This window comes from Eptatretus burgeri, chromosome 7 (assembly GCF_056783735.1).
Source record: "Eptatretus burgeri isolate ZD-2024b chromosome 7, Ebu_testis_v1, whole genome shotgun sequence".
Lineage (NCBI taxonomy): Eukaryota > Metazoa > Chordata > Myxini > Myxiniformes > Myxinidae > Eptatretus > Eptatretus burgeri.
The window spans coordinates 102,117,174-102,142,394 of NC_140967.1; the positions used below are offsets into that span (position 1 = coordinate 102,117,174).

General features: G+C 37.8%; 1 protein-coding gene and 1 long non-coding RNA gene across 7 annotated transcripts in view; one reads left to right on the plus strand and one right to left on the minus strand.

The window, feature by feature from the left end:
- The window catches only part of TCAIM (T cell activation inhibitor, mitochondrial), a 64,639-nt gene that overhangs the window by 29,852 nt on the left and 9,566 nt on the right, over positions 1-25,221 (minus strand). For all 6 annotated transcript variants that reach the window (XM_085889964.1, XM_085889963.1, XM_085889962.1 and 3 more), the window contains exon 2: positions 4,055-4,190. In XM_085889964.1, coding sequence (XP_085746090.1) covers positions 4,055-4,190 — 136 coding nt within the window. The remainder of the gene's footprint in view (positions 1-4,054; positions 4,191-25,221) is intronic.
- LOC147023940 (uncharacterized) lies at positions 8,500-10,745 on the plus strand. The gene is made up of 4 exons (XR_015060437.1): positions 8,500-9,739; positions 9,838-9,996; positions 10,243-10,300; positions 10,590-10,745. It is a non-coding gene; the product is annotated as an uncharacterized LOC147023940 (long non-coding RNA).

Consider the following 25,221-nt stretch of genomic DNA (forward strand, 5'->3'; position numbering starts at 1 on the left):
TGATCAAGTCGAACATGTGGGCCCCAATATCGTTTTGAGATATCGTGCTATACTTCATTTTTAGCCCCATCTCTCAATGGTGAAGAATCACTTTAAAAATAAAAAATAAAAAATTCTCATATCCAGATCTTCACCAAAACCGAATCGGTTTGTCCTCGCCACACACCAAACCTGCCCACCAAATTCTATCTGAATCCATCCACAACTTTTTGAGATATCCTGCACGCAAACAAAAACAAGATACACGTCATGCTTAGCACGATATTTGCAAACACCACCACCCCCCCCCCCCAAAAAAGTTACAATGGATACATCAAATTGTCCATTTCATCAAGATTAAAAATGATGATCTTAATCATAGCTTAGTTTAATTGGATGAAAATTGATTATGGAAGTTTGACCTTGAGTTGACCTTTTGACCTCAAAAGTAGCTTGTTTCCCAATTCAGTGACCCATTATTCAAATCCTGTTCAACTTTCAAGTCAATCAGATTAAAAATGGCCATTTTTTCAATTTGACCTCAAGATCAATCGGCTTCTCAGTTGTGACTACCTCTACAATTTGGTGAAGTTTCATGACAATCAGTTTGGAATTATGACCTGCAGGCGAGTGACAAACAAAACAGACAGAATAATAAAGTTGACCGACCAATATACTGTTGCGGGGCTGGTTATCGGCAATGAGCACGACCGCTAGATGGAGCAGCAGAGTCGGCTCCACCGATCACCCGGAATTTAGATCGTACCTTTTCGGAAAACTCCGAAAAGTACGGGTCCCTTATCGGACCGTGAATCGTCAAGAAATCCACCACGTGGTACAGGGTTAATTGTCAATCTTCAAAATACCTAGAAGACCACGTGGCAATCTACCGAGGATTCACACCCTCGACGGCGCCTGTACGGAACGAGCCGCTAGCGTGCTCGGACCGTGTGCGACCCGAGCGGACGGCCACTGAGCTTCCGTCGGTCAAAATATCCCTTCACAGCGGCAACCGCCTGGCTACTTCTCCAACACGCACCGTGTTAAACCAATAAAAGAAACACAAAATGAACCGATACATTCAACACATGGGTTTATTTGTAATGGGGCAGGGGAGCACGCAAGAAGCAGAGTTATCCGACTTTAGAGAATGCAAAGCAAATAATGTACAGCAAGGCACTTAAACAATGGCTACTTAATGGACTGGCGCCACACACACACACACACACACACACACACACACACACACACACACACACACACACACACACACACACACACACACACACACACACACACACACACACACACACACACACACACACACACACACACACACACACACACACACACACACACACACACGAAACGGACCCCAAGTGGTCTTTATTGAGGCGTCCAGCTGAGAGGGAAAGCGAGCTGAAGACCAGATTCTGCCTCGGACCTGTCCACCTCGTGTGGTCTTCGCGAAGAGTCGAACCGGGCACCAGCGGGAGGCAAGCCGAACCCAGACACCACCGAGCCGCGAGCGACCTCCCGAGCTCTCTCAGGGCTCGTGCCGACCACCAAAACCTCTTCTCTGTACCCTTCAGAAAGACGGCAAGCACCCCTTGTGGTTCTTGTCCCGGCAGTATCTCCCAAGTTCTTGATCTTGAGGAGGAGGAGGAGCAGGAGGAGGAGGAGGAGAAGAGAGAGAGGACCTCGGTCCGAACGTGCCACAGCCTTATTCCCCATCTCCAGGGGGGGCGCCTCCGCCCCTCCTGCTCTCCCTTACTGGACGGTTTTGGCACGCAGAACTGCTCGTCGCCCTGTCATTGGCCAAAACGAGTGGCAAGTCCATTGATTGGCCCGGGGGCGTGGTGACGTCACGCGGACCCTTTCCTCCTGTCACGGGATCACATTTTGCAAGTAACAAACAGACAGGGGTGGAAACATAACCTTCTTCAACCTTCGGTGGTGGAGGCAATAATATTTTCATGATCTATGTAATACTAATGCCTTGATGAATGACTGTTCAAGATCAAAAATAAGAGTTACAGAAAACAGGAACAGGTTTAAAGAGGTTAATCAAAAACTTGATGTGAACATGCCTGGTGTTGGCTTAATGGTTCGGGTGGTGGGCTTGAGATGCTAGGATCCTGAATTCAAATCCCACTCAGCTGTTCAATCAATACCCGGTGGGGTTGACTGCCTATCATCCTTCCGAGGTCGGCAAAATGAGTACCAACTTGCTGCTATCCTGTGTCAGAGTGGCGACCCGTCCAGGATTGTACCCAATAGCTAAGGAGACTGCTAAGGCAGCACAAACACTCTGCACAGAGCATGGTCCCAATGGATCGATGGATGGATGCATGGATGGATGATCAAAGTACTGGGCTCATGTTTCCCTCCACCCTCTCATAACCTTATCACCCTTTCCTCAAGGCCAACCTGATATTGACCATGCAACTTCCTCATGTGTGTCCGTCTTCCCCTTCCACCCAAAGTGGCCATGTGTTGCATTTCTTAGTTCTCTTGCCTTATGCCTGTCAGCCCTCCCCGTAATCGATTTTTGCCCTCTTTCTCCATGCACGTTTGTTGACTTTAAATGGATTTAAATTCCGACAGAGAAGAACTGAATTCTTCCACAGTACCCAACTGTTCCTGAACTCTGTCTTTTTCACCTGAGAAGATGGAGAAGGTTCCATCAATTTTCGACTCCGATTCTGATTCTGCACCTGGTCAGGACGGTATCAGCTCAGGTGTCATCTCTCACGCATCATCTATCAGCTCATCTCTCTGGACATATCTGGAGGTTTGATAGTCTGCCATCCTACCTCACTCTCCAAACTCCCTGCCTATGGCATCCAAGGCCAACTCCACACATGGCTGACTGACTTCCTGCACTCTCGTAGCCAACATGTGGCACTCAACAAAACCCTTTAATCTCCTCTCCCTTTCAAGGCTGGAGTGCCCTAAGGCAGTGTTCTGGGCCCAGTCCTATTCTTGATCTTCATCAATGACCTCTCTGATTCTATGGAGAAAAAAAAACCTTTACCAATTTGCTGATGACACCACCCTCTTCCCTGACATCCCTCATCCTTCAGACAGGTAGGCTGCAGCCTCTTCCCTCTCTTCAGACTGAGACAAAAATCACAAGCCGGTCAAGCACTTGGAATATGTCTTTCAATCTTGACAACTCACTCACACTCATTATCTCTCTCTGAAAGGACCGACTGGTAAAAACTCCCATCTACTTTCTTGACAATCCTCTTGAGGAAGTTTCAGTCATTCAAATCCTGGTCTCACCTTCAGCCAGTCTTTCTTGGGCAAACCACATTTGCAAGTTGGCCTCCACAGCCAGTTACTGACTATGCATCCTCCGTTGCACAAAATCCTTCCTTGGCACACATGAACTCTTATCCACCTCCAAGGTGACCTCCATCCACAGCTCTATGACGTACTGCTTGCACCTTGTTCAGCTTAACACCATGGAAACCAAGACCTTCAACATCATTAGAATCTCCCAAACTTAATCTGAGTCCATGGGCCTATCATCATCATCCTCCTCCTTCTCCTCTTCCTCCTCCTCCTCCTCAGTTCATGCAGGGAACACATGGTCCACCATGCACCCCCTTCCCGCAAAACTCCCAAAATCCAGGATCACTACTCACCTCCACGCATTCGTTTATATTTTCTCACCTGTAGAACCAACTTCCACATTTTCTTCAATCTCATTCTTCCCTCCTGGTCTTTAAAACAGCTGTACACCACCATCTCAGATCATCCACAATCCAAAACTGATCTGTTCTACCCTCGTTAACCACCCTCAAGCCCACCTCCTTCCAAGTTTCCAGTTTTTCTTTCCTGAAAGTTTCCTTCTGTATCCATCCATCCTGTCCACCCCATGCATCCTTTCCTGTCCCCCATTGTTTGTCCAAGTCTCCCTCCATTTTGGCATTCACCTCGCTGTTGGTGTCCCACCCCAATTCTCTCGACTATTCCTCTTGTTCCATTGCATCCGGATACATCCAGTGTTCTCGTTCTTCCACGAGCCATGACTGAAAACAAAACAAAAAAACCTAAAAACACTCACCCTCTCTTGTGGATGCTGACCAAATCTGTCTGGGTGCACAGCAAGGTAAAAAGCCCGCAGGGCTGTCGTAACCTCTGCTGAGCTGATGTATCTTGCTTGCCGTGCATGTCTCCAATTGCCAATGAGACAACCAACTCTAGGGAGGGGGAAAAAGCATCAAAATTCCATGAGGATTTCAAAACATTCAGCAAACTCGGCAAATAAGAAAGTTTCATGACCACTATCAACTTGCGGCTCATTTTGTTTGAATGGGACCAAACTCCAGCCCAAGGTCAGCCACTGGAAGAGGTTCAGTCTCTTGAATGTCTATGCCTCTCCATCAACCATGAATCAAAGCTAGCCTCAAAAGCCAGCCTAAGAATAAGCATTCAATGTTGTTCCAAGTAATTTCTTAGAAAATCCGAACTACTCTCACAGATAAGCCCTCTGGGTCCTTAACTCAATGGAGTACTACTCTCCCCTATAGACTGGGACTGAAGTTCTCAAAAGCATTGGCATTTCCTGTGATGAGGCCGAAGCACAAGGCCTGTTGCTCTCACATCGCAGACAAGTCGATGAGCACTGTGTTTTTTTTAAACCGCCTCTCCTCCAGTCTAGCTCCCTCCGCTCACTCGCCTTCTTCAGTTCCTCCAGTAACCCCTTCCTTCCTGGTTAAACCCCCAAAAATCCAGACTTACCACACACCTTCTTCTTTGTTCCTCCTTTCTTCTATTTGTCAAACTCTTCAATCGCTCTCTTTCCTCCAGAGCTTCAAGCAGGTGGTGCACCACCATCTCATATCACCTCCACCATCGCTATCCATAATATTGTCTACCTCCATTAACCCTACTTAACCTAACCCCCTTACTTGCTCATTTTGTTTATCTGTGAATCCATTGTCAGTTCTTTGACATTTTAAGCTCTGGCTCATAACTCTTCCATTAACCACGATTCTTTTTATACAAAAGCAATAAACAAGAAAGAGCAATTAGAGATTTCAGACCCTCGCCAGGACTTGTTTTGTGTGGTGTTTGTATAGTTTTGTGTTCTGGTGTGTTATGTAATTAATGATCAACATAACTAGAGCTACCACATTATAACTGCTGGCAGCGATTACAGGGCACCAAGACGTCCCGCTTTGATCGGATACGTGACCCTGACGCATGACGTGTTATGATTCAATTTAATTCAGAATGGGATTGAAGTAAATTGAATACAAATCAAATGGAAAAGCAAATAGAGACAGTCCTGCATTAGAGTCATCAGAAGGAACCCAAACAAGGAAAAAAGGAGAGATGAAGTCATCAGGAGGAACCAGGATTGGACTCAGGTTTCAACTGCTCCTCCTCCACCCTCAAACCCATCAACGCACAGCCAAGTGAGCCTTATTTAAAAAATTTAATAATAATAATGATAAAGAACGCAGACTCAAAAAAATTAAATAATTCTGGCTGCCAGAACATGCGTCCCATCAGGTTGAAATTTAAAACATATTCCCCATCGTTACGAGATCATAATTGTGAAGTTTCATGTCGATTGATGAAGCGATTCAAGAGAAATAATATTTTTAAAGATTTTCGGTCAATCCAATATGGCTGGCAGACCATGTGACCGATCAATTATTCGTGAACACCCTGGTATCCCAAAAGCGCACGGAGCGCCATTTCATCCAAATCTGTGGGCCAATTTCCAACGGCATCTCACGTTGCTCACCAAGAACTCACCACCTTGACCACTAACACCTCCCGCACGTCCTCTGCATATTCCTACCTCTGCATCGATACAATTTGCCACTAAACAGAGGCGTGCAGCATAACCTAGGATGGGCTCGAGCCGCGTGGTGCGGGGACGAGCAACGGATGTTGATAGCACCAGCCACGTCCCGCCGGGGGGTGTCCCGGGTGAACACATGGGATTGATGTGGCCCTCGTCCAGTCGCCAGAAGACGGGTGGTGAGGAGGTGTCGTGGGAGTTTGGTACAGAACCGTGTCACACCGTATGTGCGAATGAGACAGCTTTTGATCCCAGGAGCCTGGCGAAGCATGGCTGGGCCGCTGTGGCCCAATAGAAAAGCGGGATTTGTGTCACAGCACATCGCTTCAGGGCGTCACCCCACCTTTCGCCCGGAGCTTATAAAAGGCGGATCGCAGAGCCGTTAGCCCTCTTCTTCGCCTCTCTACCTCGCCCTCTTCTTCACTGCTCCTCTCGGCTCTGCCCGTCGCTGGATCTTCACTCGCGGTTGGTGTGCGACTGAGACGTGCTTATTCCGGAGGAACAGTGTAGAGTGCATGTTGCCACGAGCCCCGGCAAAGTGACTAAGCCGGAGATAACGTGCCAACTCTTGAGGTGAGAACGCTCAAGCTGAGCGGCCCACGGAGGTACACGCTACACTCACAGACCTATGCATGACTAGGTTCGGGATCTGTCACCTCACGCATCTTTGAAAAAAAAAAAAATTCTACAGAACGGCTTGACAGATCGAGGGGAAACCTCACCCACATGTTCCTCAAGCCTTGGGTCTAACAGGGTGTTCACTAATAATTAATAGGTCACATAGTCTGGCAGCCATATTAGATTGAATGGAAATCTTAAAAATATTATTTCTCTTGAATCACTTCATCAATCGATATAAAACGTCAAAGTTATGATATAGTCCATCCATCCATCAGGACCATACTCTGTGCAGAGCGTTGGTGCTGCCTCAGCAGTGTCCTTGGCTATTGGGCAGAATCCTGGATGGGTTGCCACTCCGACACAGGATACCAGGAAGCTGGCACTCATTTTGCCGACCTCAGAAGGATGACAGGCAGAGTCAACCACACCTCGTATTAATTCAACAGCTGAGCGGGATTTGAACGAAGGATCCTAATATCCCAAGTCCACCACCCTAACCATTAAACCAACACCAGGAATTATGATCGAGTAGTAATGGGGAATATATATATATATGTTTTAAATTTCAACCAGATCAGATGCATGGTCTGGCAGCCAGAATTGTTTAATATTTTGAATCTGGGTTCAGGGAATTCAATCAAACTTGGTACAAGTATGTACAATGATGTAATCATGTCGGCAGAGGCAAATCTGGTGACGTCACGATGTAGAAGAGTGCCCTCGGAGTTATTTTTAATTTTTTTTCAGTTTTAAAAAGTCTTGCAGCAAAATGTTTATTCACCTTGACACAGTAAGACAGTTCAGCTTTTTTTCTATCTCTCTCTTCTTCACACATTGCTTCAAGGTTGGTTTTGGTGGGGGGGGGGGGGTCTACTACTCTAATGTCCCGGTAGCTGTTAAACTTAAATCCGGCTCCGAGTACAGGTACTTGCCATGTGCAAAGTTTCAATTTTTTCCCCTTTTTTTCCAACATGGCTGCCACACCATATGACTTATGGCTATGTTTCCATAATCGTCATTCAAACATCTACATGAGTAGTTGCTACTGTGGTGAACATTTCATGTCAATCCGCCAAGTGATTGCAGAGAAAAAAAACTCACGTTCTGTGCGGACGGATAGATAGACAGAGACAGACAACCTAAATGCAATACCCACTCCTCTGGCGAGGGTAAAAAAAAAAAAAAACCACACCTGCAGTTTTCATTCTCGTAAATGACCAGGATGACAAAACAAATTGTTCTCCAATTTGGACGAGATATTGTTACGGGGCCGGGTATCGGTGACGAGCACGACCGCTGGAGGGCGCACTAGAGTCAGCTCCACCGAACACACCGGAATTTAGGTCGTGCCTTTTGGGATAAGTCCGAAAGGCACGGGTCCCTTACTGGACCATGAATCGCCAATAATTCGACCGCGTGGGGTAGGGTCAATTGCCAAGCTTCAATATACCTAATTACCCAAGCTGACAAAGCTACCGGGGAATTCACACCATCGACAGACCTCGAGCGGAACGAGCTGTTACCGAGCCCGAACCGTGTGTAACCCGAGCGGAGATTACCAAGGCCCGTTGGACCAAATGAACAATTTACGGCCTCGCTATTTCTCAATACACACCGTGCCAAGCCAATGAAAGAAACACAGAAACGAGCTGGAACATTTAACAAAAGGGATATTTACTTATAATTGGACAAGGGAGCATGCAAGAAGGCAGAGTTAACCGAATACTGAAGGAATAGCAATTTATGTACAAGCACTTATGCAGTTTTACTTAATAGACTGGTGCCACAAACACACACACATACACCCAAAAATAAACGGATTGGAGGTCTTTATTGGAGGTCTCCAGCTCGAGGAAAGGTGAGCCGGAGGTCAGAGCCCATTCTTGGACCTTTCCTCCTCGTGCGGTCTTCGACGATCCGGTGTGGCAGGACTCGAACCCGCCACACAATGCCGCTCCAAGCCCAGGCAGGCGATCCTCGCGGGACAGGCTCGCAGGCACACAGGCCACAAGAGAAGACACTCTGTTGGCGGGACCCCAGGAAGGCGACAGTAGGGAAAGAATACTGGTTCTGGCTCACTTTTCCCCATGTAAATGAATGGGGGATTTTCAGCCATGAAATTTTTCTTTTTTTTCCCCTGAAAAAATAAATCCCCTTTTTAGCCCAAGGTATATTTATTTGTCTCCCCTTTTAACCTGGAGCCTGGTGTTGGCTTAGTGGTTAGGGTGGCGGCTTGGGATCCCAGGGTCCTGAGTTCAAATCCCGTTGGCTGCTGAATTAACACCAGGGGGTTGACTCAGCCTGCCATCCTTCCGAGGTCGGCGAAATGAGTGCCAGTGTACTGGTCCCGGTGTATGCCCCGGTTAGAATAGGTGTACCATATCCCTGTGTGTCGTAAGAGGCGACCAGGGTTGCGTCAGGAAGGGCATCCGGCCATAAAACATTGCCTCAAGAAAAAGCCAAACCCCTGCACAGCAGGGAAAAATGGCTGTAAAAATGGCCATTTTTTTATTTCCCCTTTTAACCTAGGGGCTCTCTATTCAAATAACCCATACAACAAGATAAAGATTTGTTAAAGGTGATTCGAAAGAAATATCTGAAACGCCTAAGCCCCGGGACACTCTTTATCAAATAACCAATGCATATTGTTTAGCTCACTCATTGAACCTATAAACATTTGTTCATTTTCAAATTCCTTCAATAGTTTAATTTTCTTTGCACAATAATCCCCATCTAAAATATTGAAAAACAAAACATTTGAATCTTTATATTTTTTAAGATACCCCTTTTGTGCCATTACGAAATGATAAACTTCTCTTAATGATCTCATCTGGCCACCGCCCGAGTTGCAAATCATTTTTGTACATAAACCATGCCAGAAAAAAAGTTTTGTTTCAAATGTTTTCAGTTCATGCCGTGAAAATGAGGAAGTGTTTTTTTTGACACGGCCGTGCTGTGTGAATGAGGAAGTGGTTTTGGACTGTCATGCTGTGAAAAAATAGGAACTATTCTGTGAGACAAGGTCTCGTGTTTATATTTTATCTCAGAACACGAACTGAAAACATTTGAATCAAAACTTTTATGGCGTGGTTTATGTCCAAAAACGATTTGCAACTCGGGCGGTGGCCAGATGAGATCATTAAGAGAAGCTTGTCATTTCCTGTGCCCACACCCAATGATTAAGCAATTTCCTCATCGTTGCTTTATAAGCGGTTCGCCAGACAAAGTTTCTGCCAGACGGGATTTTCATTTTTACAACTGAGGCATGGACGATATTTCTTCCGATGAAGCCAACAGCCCACTACAGAGTTGGTAAGTTTGTGTATGCTTTTCTCTTTGAACGATGAAGCAAATGATTATTAATTAAATCATGATAATTCTGATATATATATATATTTTTTCCCTGACAGGGCATTGGAAGAAATTGAGTTCACATATCACAACGTGGTTCATGAAATTAATACTCTTATTGAAGAGATCAATGATTTTAGAAGAGAATTGAAAGACATTTTCAATGAGTGGCATGAAGTCTTATCACGTCCTCTCATCTCGAAGGAATTAAACCAATGGTGAGACACGTGTGTGTGCCTCTCTCTCTGTCTGTCTTTCTACCTACCTCTCTCTGCTCTTATTGAAGAGGCCAATGATTTATAATGACTGGTCTCTGATCTCGAATGAATTAAACCAATGGTGAGGCACGTGTGTGTGTGTCTATGTGTGTGTGTATGTGTGTGTGTGTGCGTGTGTGTGTGTGTGTGTTGCTTTCCCTGTCTGTCTCTTCATCTATACCCTTGACTTATTTTTTTTTTTTTCAGCACTATCGCACAACATCAGCTGTTGAAGCAATCTTGTACAACACATGATTTTCTGGAGGTAAATATTTCTGAATTATTATTAATATCACTCGTACAACACATGATTTTCTGGAGGTAAATATTTCTGAATTATTATTAATATCACTCTCTCTTTAGAATGTCGCCTTATGTTGGTTGCATCATTAGTTTGGACGTGGTTTTGTCAGTACACTGGAATTCATTTTATTGACCTTGAAAGGATGACAGGCTCCTGGTGTGTTAATTCAGTGGTCAACGAGGCTTATTCATATTACCATGTAATTATCTTTATAGAACCTAATTATTATCCACTTTTTGTTTCAAAACAGAATATGGTGTCTGAGTTTCGAAATCACAAGGCATCTGAAGAAGATTGCTGGGAAAGATTGTACATTCTCGCAAATGAATATTTAATATTTTCAATATTAATAAATTATATTTGTTTTGTTTACAATTACTTGATTCTGAATTACAAGAAAAGAATAAAAGAGATGTAAAGGGGGGTGGGGGTGAGGGGGGTAGGTGCGCTCCCCCAATGACCCATCACCCCCTCATCCCATCCCTCCCCTCCCCATGTGTGTGTGTGGGGAAGGGTGGGGGTGGGATGAGGGAGGTGGTGGGTCAAAGGTGGGGGCGCACAGGGGGATGAGGGGGTGGGGCTTGTGTGGGCGGGGCTTGTGTGGGCGGGGCTTCGGTGGGGGCTTGTGTGGGTGGGGTGTGTGTGGGAGGGGCTTGTGTGGGCGGGGTGTGTGTGTGGGTGGGGCTTGTGTGGGTGGGGCTTGCGTGGGTGGGCGTTTATGTGGGTGGATCTTGTGTGGGAGGGGTTTATGTGTGTAGAGTTTTTCTGTCGAGCTTGTGTAGGCAGGCCTTATGTGGGAGGGGTTCATGTGGGCAGGGTTTATATGGGCAGGGGTCTATGTGGGTGGAGCTTGTGTGGGAGGGGTGAATGTGGATGAGGCTTCTGTGGATGAGGTTTGTGTGGATAAATGGATGGGTGGAGAGATGGGGGGATGGGTGGATGCGTGGAGCTTGCGTGGATGGGTGGATAATTTTTTAATTAAATAAACATGTTGTGTGTGTGGGGAACTACTTAACTACTCACTAATTATGGGAATATGATGAATATGGGTGGAGCTTGCGTGGGGTTTGTGTGTGTGGAGCTTGTGTGGAGTTTTTGTGTGGAGGTTGTGTGGAGCTTGTGTGGGGTTTGTGTGGGGTTTGTGTGGGCGGGGCTTCGGTGGGAGGGGCGTGTGTGGGCGGAGTCAAAAAGGGGCGGAGTCAAAAATTTCAATTTATTGGAGCTTGTGGGGGGTGTGTGGTGGGGTTTGTGTGGGGTTTGTGTGGGCGGGGCTTGTGTGGGCGGGGGCTTGTGTGGGTGGAGCCAAAAAGGGGCGGAGTCAAAAAATTTCAATTTATCTTTGTCTTTTGTAATTCCTGTGAATAAAATGAACCTAAAATCTCTTCCCTTCCAAATCATATATCTTATAAGTCCAAGGAACCGTATCTATTACATCAACAATTTTAAAAAGCTCGTTGGTCCATCTTTTCGTATAACCTTTTTCAAAATGAGATTTCCACCTATATATTCTTACGATATCACCAACTTTGAACTTAGGTTTTCTGACATTAATCTCTTTTTCATATTTTAATTTTGTAAATGTTTCTGATGGCTTCATATTTGTTGACGTGTGAATCGTGTCATTGTACTTATCCACAATATCTTGAATAAAAGATGACCATTGTTGTGAACCGAGTTGTGTGAATTTTTTATATAGTCTCTCTTTTAAGGTACGATTAAAACGTTCAACAACAACTGCCTTCCCTTCATTAAAGGTACTGTATAATGTAATACTGTTATTTTTTAGAAAATTCATAAATGTCTTGTTATAAAACTCCCTACCCTCATCAGTCCACAATTTTTTAGGTTTTCTCTTACTTTTATTAAATATCTGTTGGAAGGCTAACATAAGAGTATTACCTGTTTTGTTTTTTAATGGTACAACCCACGCATATCTACTCCTCAAATCAATCATCAACTCTATTGATAGGCCGACTCCAGGATTTAGGATTGTCTGCCTCATCTAATCTTTTATCCAAGTTTGTGCCTGGGCCACAGAAAGAATACCCTGGAAGATGTAATTCCCCTGGTATTCCAGTAGTTGTAAATTTACTTCCTGATAAAAACTTTTGGATATCTCCTCCTAGTTTGTGTTGGGAGATAAATTGATTTTTTTTTGAACCACACACCGAACATATACCTTTTTGTATAACCCTGTTATTTTTACTTTTAATATATGAAATATTTTTAGTATTAGTTTTCTTTTTACATTTGAGACAATAACTCATTTATTTATGAGAAAAATTCCTGCAGAGTGCAAAAACCTTTTTAGTTTCCAACATGCACATTTGAATCTTGATTTTTAAAACATAAAGAATCCTTAGAAATGCCTTCACTCTCTCCCCCATTTATTTAAGAAAAAAAAATGAAAAACTTGAATTAAAATCCATATCTTGTCGATGTCAATAGTCTTGTCGAAAGTATTGCAAATAGACTTACCAATTCTTTGTTTTCCTCCTCGGTGGGTTGAGTTATTTTCTGTAATACCCTTAATCTTTTTTTAATCTCACTGGTTTCCATATTTTGATATTTATTTTGTCTCGCTCTTTCCTCCCTCTCCTCCTTCTCTCTCTTCTCTTTTTCCTCCTTCTCTTTCTTCTCCCTCTCCTCCCTCTCCTTCTCTTTCTTCTCCCTCTCCTCTCTCTCTCTCTTCTCTCTCTCCTCCCTCTCTCTCTTCTCTCTTTCCTCCCTCTCCTCCTTCTCTCTCTTCTCTTTTTCCTCCTTCTCTTTCTTCTCCCTCTTCTCCTTTTCCTCCTCTTCCCTCTCTTCTTCAACTCCTTCCTCATCCCTTACTATCCTTGAATCGCTTACACCCCATAGAATATTATACATATATTCATCAGGATTTCTTGTTATTTCTGTATCCAAAATAATTTTTTTACAACAGGAAACCAATAAAATTTCTTTTGAATTTCTAAAAGAGCCTTACCTTTTCTTAACTTTATAATTTTTTCATTATTTAACATTCTAATTAAATCTAAAGTTGTCGGTTTATCAACATCAGCATAATGCCAATCTTTTATTGAAAATACCTCATTCTTATGTTGTAGAACATATTTATTAAAATACCGAATACCCTTTTCTTGAAGGTATGCTTGGACACAGAAATGATAATTTTCTTGAAGCCTTCTTGCTGTCATTTATGTATTAGAAATATATGTTAGAATAATATTATGGCACGAAACACCTCCCCATCTTCCCATAGTTAAATCATTTTGTATTTCCTTACTTATTATATATAATCCTGTTTTTTCTGTTTTCATGAGATAAACAAGGGCAAAACCATTATTATATTTACCCTTATTAAATTCTTTTATTTGTTGTTTACTAATCGTAGCCCCACAAAACTCATTCTCGATACCAAGTGGATAATATTCTTCCTTACGAGACTGATTTAATTGTTCCAGGTCTTCGAGGTTAATTTTAAATGACCAATTATACCCTAAATCATTCATATCATATCCCCATTGTTCTATTCTCATACAAACGATACGCCCTTCTTTATAAAAATTTATTTTAATTCGAACTGTGAATTCTGTATGACCTGGAGATAATATCAACACTTCTGTATCTTTGGAATACACAGCCGTTTTATTTAAGGATATATATTGTGATAAATCGCTTAATCTCACCAAGTCATTCGCGTCAGTCGGGCTTGGATAATTTTTTAATTTATAAGCATTTTTCATGTTAATATTTTTGGTTATATTATATTTATGTCGTTCAGCCTGTGCCTTTGTGTAATAATTTGAGAAATCAATATCCAGTTCTTGAGATAAACCAAAGATAGAACCATCTTTACCAACATAAGTCATTTATATTAGATTAAAAATAATATCATAAAATTTTTTATTTTTGTTGAGTTGAAATAACACATATAGGCATAATTGGCCACAACACTTGGAATTTAATTCTTGGACTTGAAATGTTTGATAAACACCATTCTGTAAGAATTTTATGACTTCAACAGGTGGTGGAAGACCAAAACTATCAAAATAATATTTGTCTTGACTATTAAAAATACAAACCCAATGAGAACCGTTCCCATTATTATCTTCTAAGTTCATAATAATATTCTTTGTATGTTTCGGCACATTTGTTAATTCATCTCTCATACAAATAACCACATTATGAATTTTTAATTTCTTACAATATTTGACAAGTTGTAAATTTGATGTTGTATTCTTTCCAAATTCTTTCAACCACTCATCAATGCTCATTTATTTATTAGAAAGATATAATCCATTACCTCTTTTCGTTAATTTTACACCTGCTTGTGCTATAGAAGAAAGCATATCTCCAACTAGCAATCTCGCTTTATCAGGCAGACCTTCAAGTTTTTCAGCAAAATCGACAATTACACCACTTCCACTAATTTGTTTCTCCAACTCTTTGTTATGTCTTTCCAATTCTTTTTGAGCCTGGAGTTGAGCCTTCCTTTCGTTGGCAGTTTTCACCGCTGTTGAAATACCACCCGTCAATGCTCCAACCGCACTTAAACCAGCAAATAAAGGAATTAGAAATGGGAGAAATCCTCCACTCGTCTCTCTTATTGAATATTTTTTCAACATTGGTTTTGTCATTTTAATTTTAAGTGAGCCAGTGTCATTCAAGATTTTAACCTGTTCTCTTGTGAGAAAAACATCAATTCTTACTGCTCCTTTTCTCTGAATTGTATTAACGTTAATCGTACAAGGCTTTTGATTTTGAACACAAGATGATAGTTTATGAAGATTGATTTGATTAACATATACCCCAGTTGGTACTTTGCCACTCATTTATTTAACAAAAAATTATGTGAGACTAATCATCACACCATTATCTGTATTAATCTGCAATTCTGTTTCTTCCAAAAGCAAACAATATGTATCAACTTCTTCACTCTCTCCTCTTTCAATGTATAGGGAAGTATCCACTCGATTAGACTTTATAGTTTCCTTTTGAGCGCTCAGGTCAAACGCATAGATTGTATACAAACTTTTAAATGCTGTCATATCCAAAATAGGTTCTTTATTTCCATTACTTTCACACACCTTTTGGTAAGACTTGTATGCTTCAGCAAAATCATTTTTTTCCCAATTAATTTCCAATCTATCTCGTGGGTAAAATGTTCCATCTAGAGAAACGCGAAGTTGTTTCACCTTAGCATTATCACTCAATGCATTATTCTTATCAGTCGCAGTATCACCATCTGGCTTTTTAAAAATGATCCACAGATATCGTGGCTTTCCTTCCAGAACACCCAAATTCCACGTGTAAGTAGTTTGATTGAGTTTAACGTGTTGACATCTTCTTTTGAGGTATGATACACTGAGTGGTTTCTTTGAGTTAAGTCTTCGATTCAACATCTCTTCTGTTTTAAGATTAGGAGTATATTCACTGATATACCAACTCATTTCCTCAATTACAAATTTATTCTGATCACCAAAAGCACTACCAACACCAAAAAGCAATCGATTTTCATTATCATTCCTTTGTAGTTGAAATCTAATTTTAAGGCCATACAGAACTTTATCATGATCACAAAATCCAAATATACCTTTAAGAGGAACTGCCACAGTAAAACTATTTTCTGCTTTTGTATCATCATTATACATTCCTTTCCTTTGAGTATACCCAGGGTCTGTGTTTGTTCCCGTTGACATATCAGGAATAAAACCTTCGACAGACCCCTTTCCCATTCTATCACTGAATGTATAGAGTGTAAATTTTATCATTTCAGATACAGCAGAGACATAATCAACCGCTTCAACTTCTTGTGTTCCAATATACAAACGCACACTATCAAACATTTTCCAGAAGAAATCATTTACAAGTGTAGCGTTTGTGTTATTGCCAGCCTTAGTGAATTTAAATTTACACAACAAGAAACTTTCGGAGAGATTCAAATAGGTTTGTTGATTATTTATTTCAAAACTTTTTGTACCATTCGTATTCCAGTCTGTTCCAGTTATTGCATTTACCTTGAAGTAATCTTCTTTTTTAGTGGAGTTTGAGATAATAATAGTATCATCCAAATCATAGATACTATCAATTGCTTCCACACTTGTATTTATTTAGGAAAAAAGATGTTAAAACTTTTGAAACCCTGATCCAAGTATTTGAATTATTTTCTGTCGTTCTTGGGGGGACAACTGAGTTTTGCCTTTCTTAATTTCTTTTATTGCTTGTAATTTATGAGATTCCTTCTGGGCATCTTTTATACTCTTTACAGCACCTGCAACATTTCCCACAGCAGAAGCAGTTGAACCAATTAGATCTTTATGTTTAAGAATAGTTGAACCAATACCCATGAGAGTATCAATTATCCCATCTCCTCTAAATTGATGCCCAACACCCCTTTGTCTCTTAGGTTTATAGTATCCTCTACCAAGATACATACCTTCACCCTTGTAGTATGGGGAAAGGAACATCCCATCCCCTGTAATTATTTTATATTTTCCCAACTCGTGTTTCCTCACAATAACCATCGTATTTATTTATTGGAAAACTTCACGTAGGTGAATTCTGATGGATATAACTTCTCCATTAAAAGAAATCACACGATTATCTTGGTCGGTTATCCTAAAATTTACTCTGTGTATGGTTTTTCCTGACACAGGTAGATAAACCAAATTTTTGGGTTCCATATTGAATTTATAACCAATTGGGGTTGAGTATGCGCTGAATGAAAATATTGTATTTGTTTTTTTTCCCATCATTATAAGCACCATCAATCAAATCACAGTGAATTAACACCGAATTTATTCCTGAGGATATTTGAATGACATTATCACTGTAAAACGTCCCATTAGTTTCAATCTTTTTTGAGGAGAAACCCAATAACTCTCTAAATGAATTATCAATTGTGAAATCAACCTTGTAGTTATTTTTAACTTTAATCGTTGATTTTGAAGTATGTTTTTGAATGTTTATAACAATATTTTTTGGTTCATCACCCTGTTCTTTCATAAGACGAGCAATTTCGGAAGATATTTGAGAAATCTCATATGCTCCGGGTGAGACTGTTATCGTTTTGTATCCACTTCCTGGATTATAACTAAACTTGTCATTTTTCTCGGTTATATTAAATAAGGTATTATAAGTTTCCATGGACAATAAAGATGCCTCATATTCTTTTGTTGTGTCAAGTTGTAGTGGGTATGGGAATGAAGATGTGTGGTCGCTTGTTGTGAAATTGAAACTAAGGATTGTGCTTCTCATCTTATTTAATATGAGATAAAATGTCTTTATATTGATATTTATTAATTATTTTCATGTTCATCAACTGGTCTAAAATGGCTGATGCTTCATTAAAACAATTATTTCCAGCCTTCTTACTGCCTAACAACAATAACAGTCTATTAACTAATTGCGATGGGTCATTTGGAAGAAAACTAACACCTGAACCAAGGATACTTAAAGCCTGAATAATGTGTTTCTCCTTCTCATTCTTCCTACTTTTACCAGAAAGAATAACCTTATAATTTAGAGTGTTCAGCAGATCAATATATACTCTATCATCATTATTTTCCATATCCAATGGTTTATCAATATACTTTGATTCATCCCTCACAGTTGAACCTTGTCTTCCATCTTTTGTGAGAAGAAACATTAATCTTGGAGTTAGTTTAACAGGGGGTTGAGCAGAACCCAAGAACCTTAATTCATCATTAAATATCAATACCTTTTCTTGAACAAGATGAAATATTGCTGATTGTTCTGTTGGAATGAGTCCTGCTTTGGTTTTTGAATCCGCTGAATATTCATTGTTTTGAAGAGCATTCACAATATAATCAGGGGGTCGATTAATCTCTTCCAGTTGTTGAAATAAACCTTCATCATCATATTCTAATTCTCCTAAATGCTCTAATTCTTCCTCCGTCATTTGACTGAAATCTTTTAACATTTGAAGTTTTTTAGGAGTATATTCTACCGTGGGAACTGTGGAAACATCTTTCATTTTTCCTTGGGAAGTTTTTAAAAGTGGTTTAAAAAATTTCTCTTGTTTTCTTTCAAATGCTTCTTCGCCCGTTAGTCTCTGTCTGCGTTTCTTCTTTATGTCTTCCTGCTGTTTTACAACTTTTGAAACCAACTCTTGATGTTCCCTAAATCTTCTTGCTCTTTCTTTCGCATCCATTTATTTATTGAAAAATATCATTTAATATCTCATCTTGTTTCACAACAATATATTTATATTTTTCAGTCGTGTGTTTCATGTAATCCCCAAATTCCTTTTTACTACATAATGTAGAACAATTGTCTCTCCAAAAATTGTTTATATCTATTGAATTTAACTTGAATAAAATAAAAGTATTAGCATTGTTTCTGATGGAACGACGAGGAAGCTGAAAGTACGATTGACTAAGATAAATACAATTACAAGAAGAATGTCTCCCTCTTGTGTAGTAGCTGTCCATTACCGTTTGGTTTCTCTCATTAACACAATCATCAAAGATAACGAGGTTCTTTTTGGATTTATCAAAATCTTGGGGAGACGGTATATCATCCGTATTATCACTCAGAATACAAGTTATCGGTTTTGATTTCTTTTTACATCTCTGTGTATCACAAAATAGTTGTATTATATCTTCAATGTTAAAATCATTTAGGTTTTTTTGAAGTTTAAATAAACCGATTATATCTTCTTTTGAAGACCAGCATTAAAACCTTGTGAGAGTAGTTGATACTCTGGTTGAAAACTCGACTTTGTGAAAATTATTAAATTATCATAATCTAAAAAGTTGGGAGTGAGGAGCATCTTTAAAAGTAAGCAGGTTTTTCCACATCCACTTGAACCAACTATGAGGCATCTTAATGAATTTGGGAGATTTTTATGGTTGTCAAATTTTATCTTATTTTCCCAAATAGGTAAAAAATCATTCATTTATATATTTGGAAAACAGGTTATTTAATTTATTCTTGGCTTTTTTCGAAATTCTATATTTTATCCTAAGTTCAGGTTTAATTTCAAGATAATCCATTATTTTATTTATGCAATATCTTGTGTTGATATTTCCCTGAAAATCACATCCATGAATAAGATATAACAACAATCCTTTGAACATTTCTCTAATACGTTCAGTCTCTTCCCTTGTAAGGAAAGGTGTGTTCTCACCCTCGTTCTTTACATTCATTTCTCGAATCAATCTTGTAAAGTAATTCATTTTTGGTGTAAATCTAAAAGAATTATTTTCCTTTTTATATTTTTGATTATCATTAATTAGAAGATAATCACAGAATATACATTGTTTATAGGCTTTTGACTCTGTGTTTAATCCCCGTCTTTCACACGCAGGACAATTCTCAAATTTGTCATATGGAGAATCATGGAATTCAAGAGGCTCAAAATCGAGTAAACTATTCATATTTATAAAGTAAAACTTTACTTAAACTGAAATTCATCTTCGATACTTTCAGAATCATCTATACTTTCATAACTATCATTTGAACACAAACTCTCGGTGTCATAACTATCGTTTGAATGCAAACTCTCGGTATCATAATCACTCTCATAATCTTCAAAATCTTCAGTTGAATATTGGCTCATTTAATTAGTAGAAAAAAACATTACCATCGATATCGATATACATTTTTTCATTAACAGATTCAACTGCTACATTTTTTATATTAAAGGTAATTTTAAAATGATCCTTAACTACAATTGAACGAAATGTCATTTCACCTGATATATTAACATCCTTTATTTCATCAGGATTTATATCTTTAGGGTTGTTGAAAAAAAATACAAATTTCTCCTTGCATATTACAGATGGTCTTATCTTTTCTTTCTAAAGCTTCATCCATAAGGTTTTTATTTTTTGATACCTTTTCTTGTTTCATTGCTTTTTCTAGTTTTGAATATATTGCCAGAAGGAGAGGAGAAACTTTTGTTAGAGATACCTTAATTGATGTTCTTCCAGGTATACTAAAAGCCCTTCCACTGAAGTAAATTGAAGAACTCATCATATCCACCATAATTGTTTTTATCCAATAGTTGTTATATTTATCTTTGTTCAATTTTACATCCTTGACATATTTCTCAGCATCTTTAACAAATGAAGAGATTGATTGAAACTTGTCTTTTGTGTCTTGAAACATTGTATTTATTAAGTGAAAAAGTTGGAGGATAAAATGGTTTTAAGCACAGATTCACCTGTAAAATAAACGAAATTTTCATCAAGAAAATTTTAGTTTAAGCACAGATTCACCTGTAAAATAAACGAAATTTTCATCAAGAAAATTTTAGTTTAAGCACAGATTCACCTGTAAAATAAACGAAATTTTCACCAAGAAAATTTTAGTTTAAGCACAGATTCACCTGTAAAATAAACGAAATTTTCATCAAGAAAATTTTAGTTTAAGCACAGATTCACCTGTAAAATAAACGAAATTTTCATCAAGAAATTTTTAGTTTAAGCAAAGTTTTATTATATAAATATGGTGAATACAACATACTGCGATGTTTGTAATCACGAATATAAACATTATAGAAAACACCTCCGAACCAACAAACACACATTTAATCTATTTCACAAAATATCCCCTCTTGAGTTGGAAAGAAAACATTGTGATACCTGCTCAAAGGATGTTTTGAAGAGTAGTTATAATAGGCATCTTCAATCACAAAAACACAAGAAAAATGAGTTTAAAGTAAAGGGAGACTATTATATTGAAAACACTGATGGGGCATTTAAAGGGCATATAAAAATAAGGATTTTTCAATTTGGAGAACCCGGTCCATCATCAATAATTGAATCAATTGAAATAGTGAAACCTGATGTTGAAAAATTTATTTAAAAAACATTAAAAGAAATGAAAACTTTAAAGTTTTATATGGGAGTGAAAATGAATATGAAAAGACAAGATGAAGAACAAACTCCTTATATGAGGACAGATCTTCATTTTATAACATCATTTCAAGATTTTTTGAATAGTGGGGTTTATGAAGAACTATCAAGACAAGAGGAGGATGTTGATAATACAGTGGTAGGAAGTGGATTCAATATTAAAAAAAAATCATCTTTTTAGATGTACACATTCTAAAATCAAACCCTCTTAAAGCTTCTTCTTATATTGAATTACCAAAAGAAATAAAACGAAAGAAGGCAGTTGTTAATATTAAGAATAATGATAATAAATGTTTTCTCTGGTCTGTTCTTGCTCACTTACATCCACCAAAATGTAATTCAGAAAGAGTAAAACAATATATGAAATATGAGAATACCTTGGACATTAAAGATTTTAATTTCCCAATGCCACTAACAGATATTCCTAAATTTGAGAAAAAGAATAATCTTTCTATTAATGTATATGGATTAACGGATACAAACAAAGTTCAAATATTAAAAATTTCAAACAACTTTAAAAATGAAGAAACACACATTGATCTTTTATATTTTAGTGTTGGAAATAATTCACATTACACATACATCAATAATTTATCAAGATTAATCTCTTCTCAGGTATTCAGAACAGCAAACAAAATATATCCTTGTAAGCGATGTCTTAATTCATTTCATACAAAAGAACGATTAGAACAACATTCAAAATATTGTAGTAATCATAAATCAGCTGTAATTACAATGCCTAAACCTGGTGAAAAGATTTCTTTTGAAGATTATAATAAATCTATCATGCACCCATTTGTGATATACGCTGATTTTGAATGTATCCTTAAAAAGATAAATACTGCTTCTCCTAATCCAAAAGAACCATATACAAATAAATATCAAAAACATATTCCTTGTGGTTTCTGTTATTATATCAAATCATCTGTTGGAGAAAAGTATAATAAACTTGAACAGTATAGTGGAAAAAATGCTTCACAAGAGTTTGTAAAACGATTAGAAAAGGATTGTATAAGACTAAGTAAATTAATGAAAGAAACAAATGAACCGATGAAATTAACCATAGAAGAAAAATTAGAATTTAGAAAGAACAATATCTGTCATATTTGTGAGGAGGAAATTGAGGAGTCTAAAGTTAAGGATCATTGTCATCTTACTGGTAAATATAGAGGTCCCGCTCATTCCTGTTGTAATCTTAATTATAAATTACCTTCTTTTATTCCAGTCTTTCTTCACAACAGCGCCAACTATGACACACATCTATTTATAAATGAACTTTCAAAAACACCAGGGAATATTTCTGCCATAAAACACAAGTCAAAAGTATATTTCATTTACAAAAATGATATTCACAAAACCTATAACTCGTATAAGGTTTCTTGATTCTTACAAGTTTATGGGAACACCACTAGCCAACCTCGCATCAAATCTAAGCTCCACGGGCTCTTTTCCAAATCTTAATTCATTCTTTCCAAAAGAGGAAATTCTAACTAAAGAGGAAATTCAGATTAAAGAGAGAATTCAAAGTAAAGAGGAAATTCTAATTAATGAGGAAATGAATGAAGAAATTCTTACTGAAGATGAAATTCTAATTATACACAAAATTCGAACAAAGAATGAAATTCTAACTAAAGAGGAAATTCTGATTATAGATGAAATTCTGATTAAAGAGGGAATTCTAACTAGAGAGGAAATTGAAACAAGGAATGAAATTCAAAGTAAAGAGAAAATTCTTACAAGTAAGGGAATTTATCCTTATGGTTATATGGATTCATTTATGAGATTTAAAGAAACACAACTTCCTTCAAAAGAAAGTTTCTATAATAACCTTTATGAAGAAAAGATAAGTGATAAGGAATATAAACACGCACAAGAAATTTGGAAAATATTTAAGATAAAGAACCTTGGAGAATATCATGATTTGTATCTAAAAACAGATGTTTTATTGTTAGCTGATGTGTTTGAAGCTTTTAGATCACTCTGTCATAATAAAAATTGTTATGGATTAGATCCTGCCCACTATTTCACAGCTCCTGGTTTAGCTTGGAGTGCAATGTTGAAAATGACAAAACAAGATATAGATTTAGTCAGTGATGTAGATATGCTTTTGATGATTGAGAAGTCTAAGAGAGGTGGAATATCACAAGTATGTTCAAAAAGATATGCTAAAGCAAATAATAAATATCTTCCAAATTATGAGAGTGAAAAAGATAGTAATTATTTGATGTACTTTGATGCTAATAATTTGTATGGATGGGCAATGTCTCAATCTCTGCCTTATGGTAAATTAGAGTGGGTGGAAGAAAAGGATTATGAAAAGGCTTTGATGAATATTGTTATTTCTTCTCAAGAGAAATTGAATGGCAAAGAAGAAGGTTATTATTTTGAAGTTGATTTGAAGTACCCGAGTGATCTTCATAATAAGCATAAAGACCTTCCTTTTGCATGTGAGAAAGAAACCCCAAAGAAAGAATGGTTCAGTGATTATCATAAAAGTTTTAATATTAAAGGCAAATCAACAGAAAAGTTATTAACAACATTCTATGATAAAGAGGGATATGTTTTGCATCAAAGGAACTTGAGACAATATTTATCTGCTGGGTTGAGAGTAGCTAAAATTCATAGAGTTTTAAAATTTAAACAAAGTCCTTGGATGAAAAAGTATATTAAATTCAATACAGATATGAGAACAAATACAAAAGTAAAATTTGAAGGGGAATTCTATAAATTGATGAATAATGCTGTCTTTGGAAAGACAATGGAGAATGTTAGAAACAGGCAAAACATTAGATTTGCAACATCTTGGAAAGAAGCTTCTAGATTGATAAATAAACCAAGTTTTGAGAGAGAAGAGGTTTTTTCAGAGAACTTTTCTGCTATTCATATGAAAAAGGAAAGTATTGTCATGGATAAACCAATTTATATTGGAACAGCAGTTCTTGATTTATCAAAGATATTGATGTATGATTATTTGTATAATGATTTAAAGAAAGAGTATGGTGAAAATGCTTCATTGTTGTATATGGACACCGATAGCTTTATTCTAGATATAAAAACTGACGATGTTTATAAGGATATGAAGAAAAACATTGGAGTATATGATACAAGTAATTTTAGTAAGAAGAGTGAGTTATTTTCAAAAAAGAATGAAAAGGTTATTGGCAAGTTTAAGGATGAGTTGGGTGGAAAAGTAATGAGTGAGTTTATTGGATTGAGAGCAAAGGCATATGCTTATAAGTATGGTGATCAGATTGATAAAAGGTTAAAGGGAATAAAGAAATATGTAATAAAGAAATCAATAACTTTTAGAAATTATTATAATTGTTTGATGAATAAGAAAGAAGAATATAGGAAAATGAATACAATAAGAAGTTATAAACATAAGAGATATAGTGAAGAAGTAAATAAAAAGGCATTAGGAGCCTTTGATGATAAGAGATTTATTTTAGATAATGGAATAGATTGTGTTCCATATGGATATTGTATGATAGAGTGTATAAAATAGATTGTGTTCCATATGGGTATTGTATGATAGAGTGAATAGAATAGATTGTGTTCCATATGGACACAAGTTTTAACGATGGGAAGATGGGTTAGGGTTTTTAAGGGCTTCCGCCGCGTTTTTCACAATATATAAATGGTCGAACCAAGTATTAGTCAAACTAAAGAGTGGAGAAAATCTCAGTCTTGGTATATAAATGGAAAACATAATGAATGTGAAAAATATCAAATAAGTCTTATTGAAAAAATATCTAAAACAAAGGTAAATAAAACAAATATGCGAATCAATTTAAAAACCAATAAGTTAGAGGATGTAAAGAAAATAATAAATATGTTTGAATGGACTGAAAAATTTGATGGTTATCAATTGAACAATGGAAAAATAATTTACTACAATATCAAAATGATATGCAACTCAGGAGGTGGTCAGATGAGATCATTAAGAGAAGTTTATCATTTCGTAATGGCACAAAAGGGGTATCTTAAAAAATATAAAGATTCAAATGTTTTGTT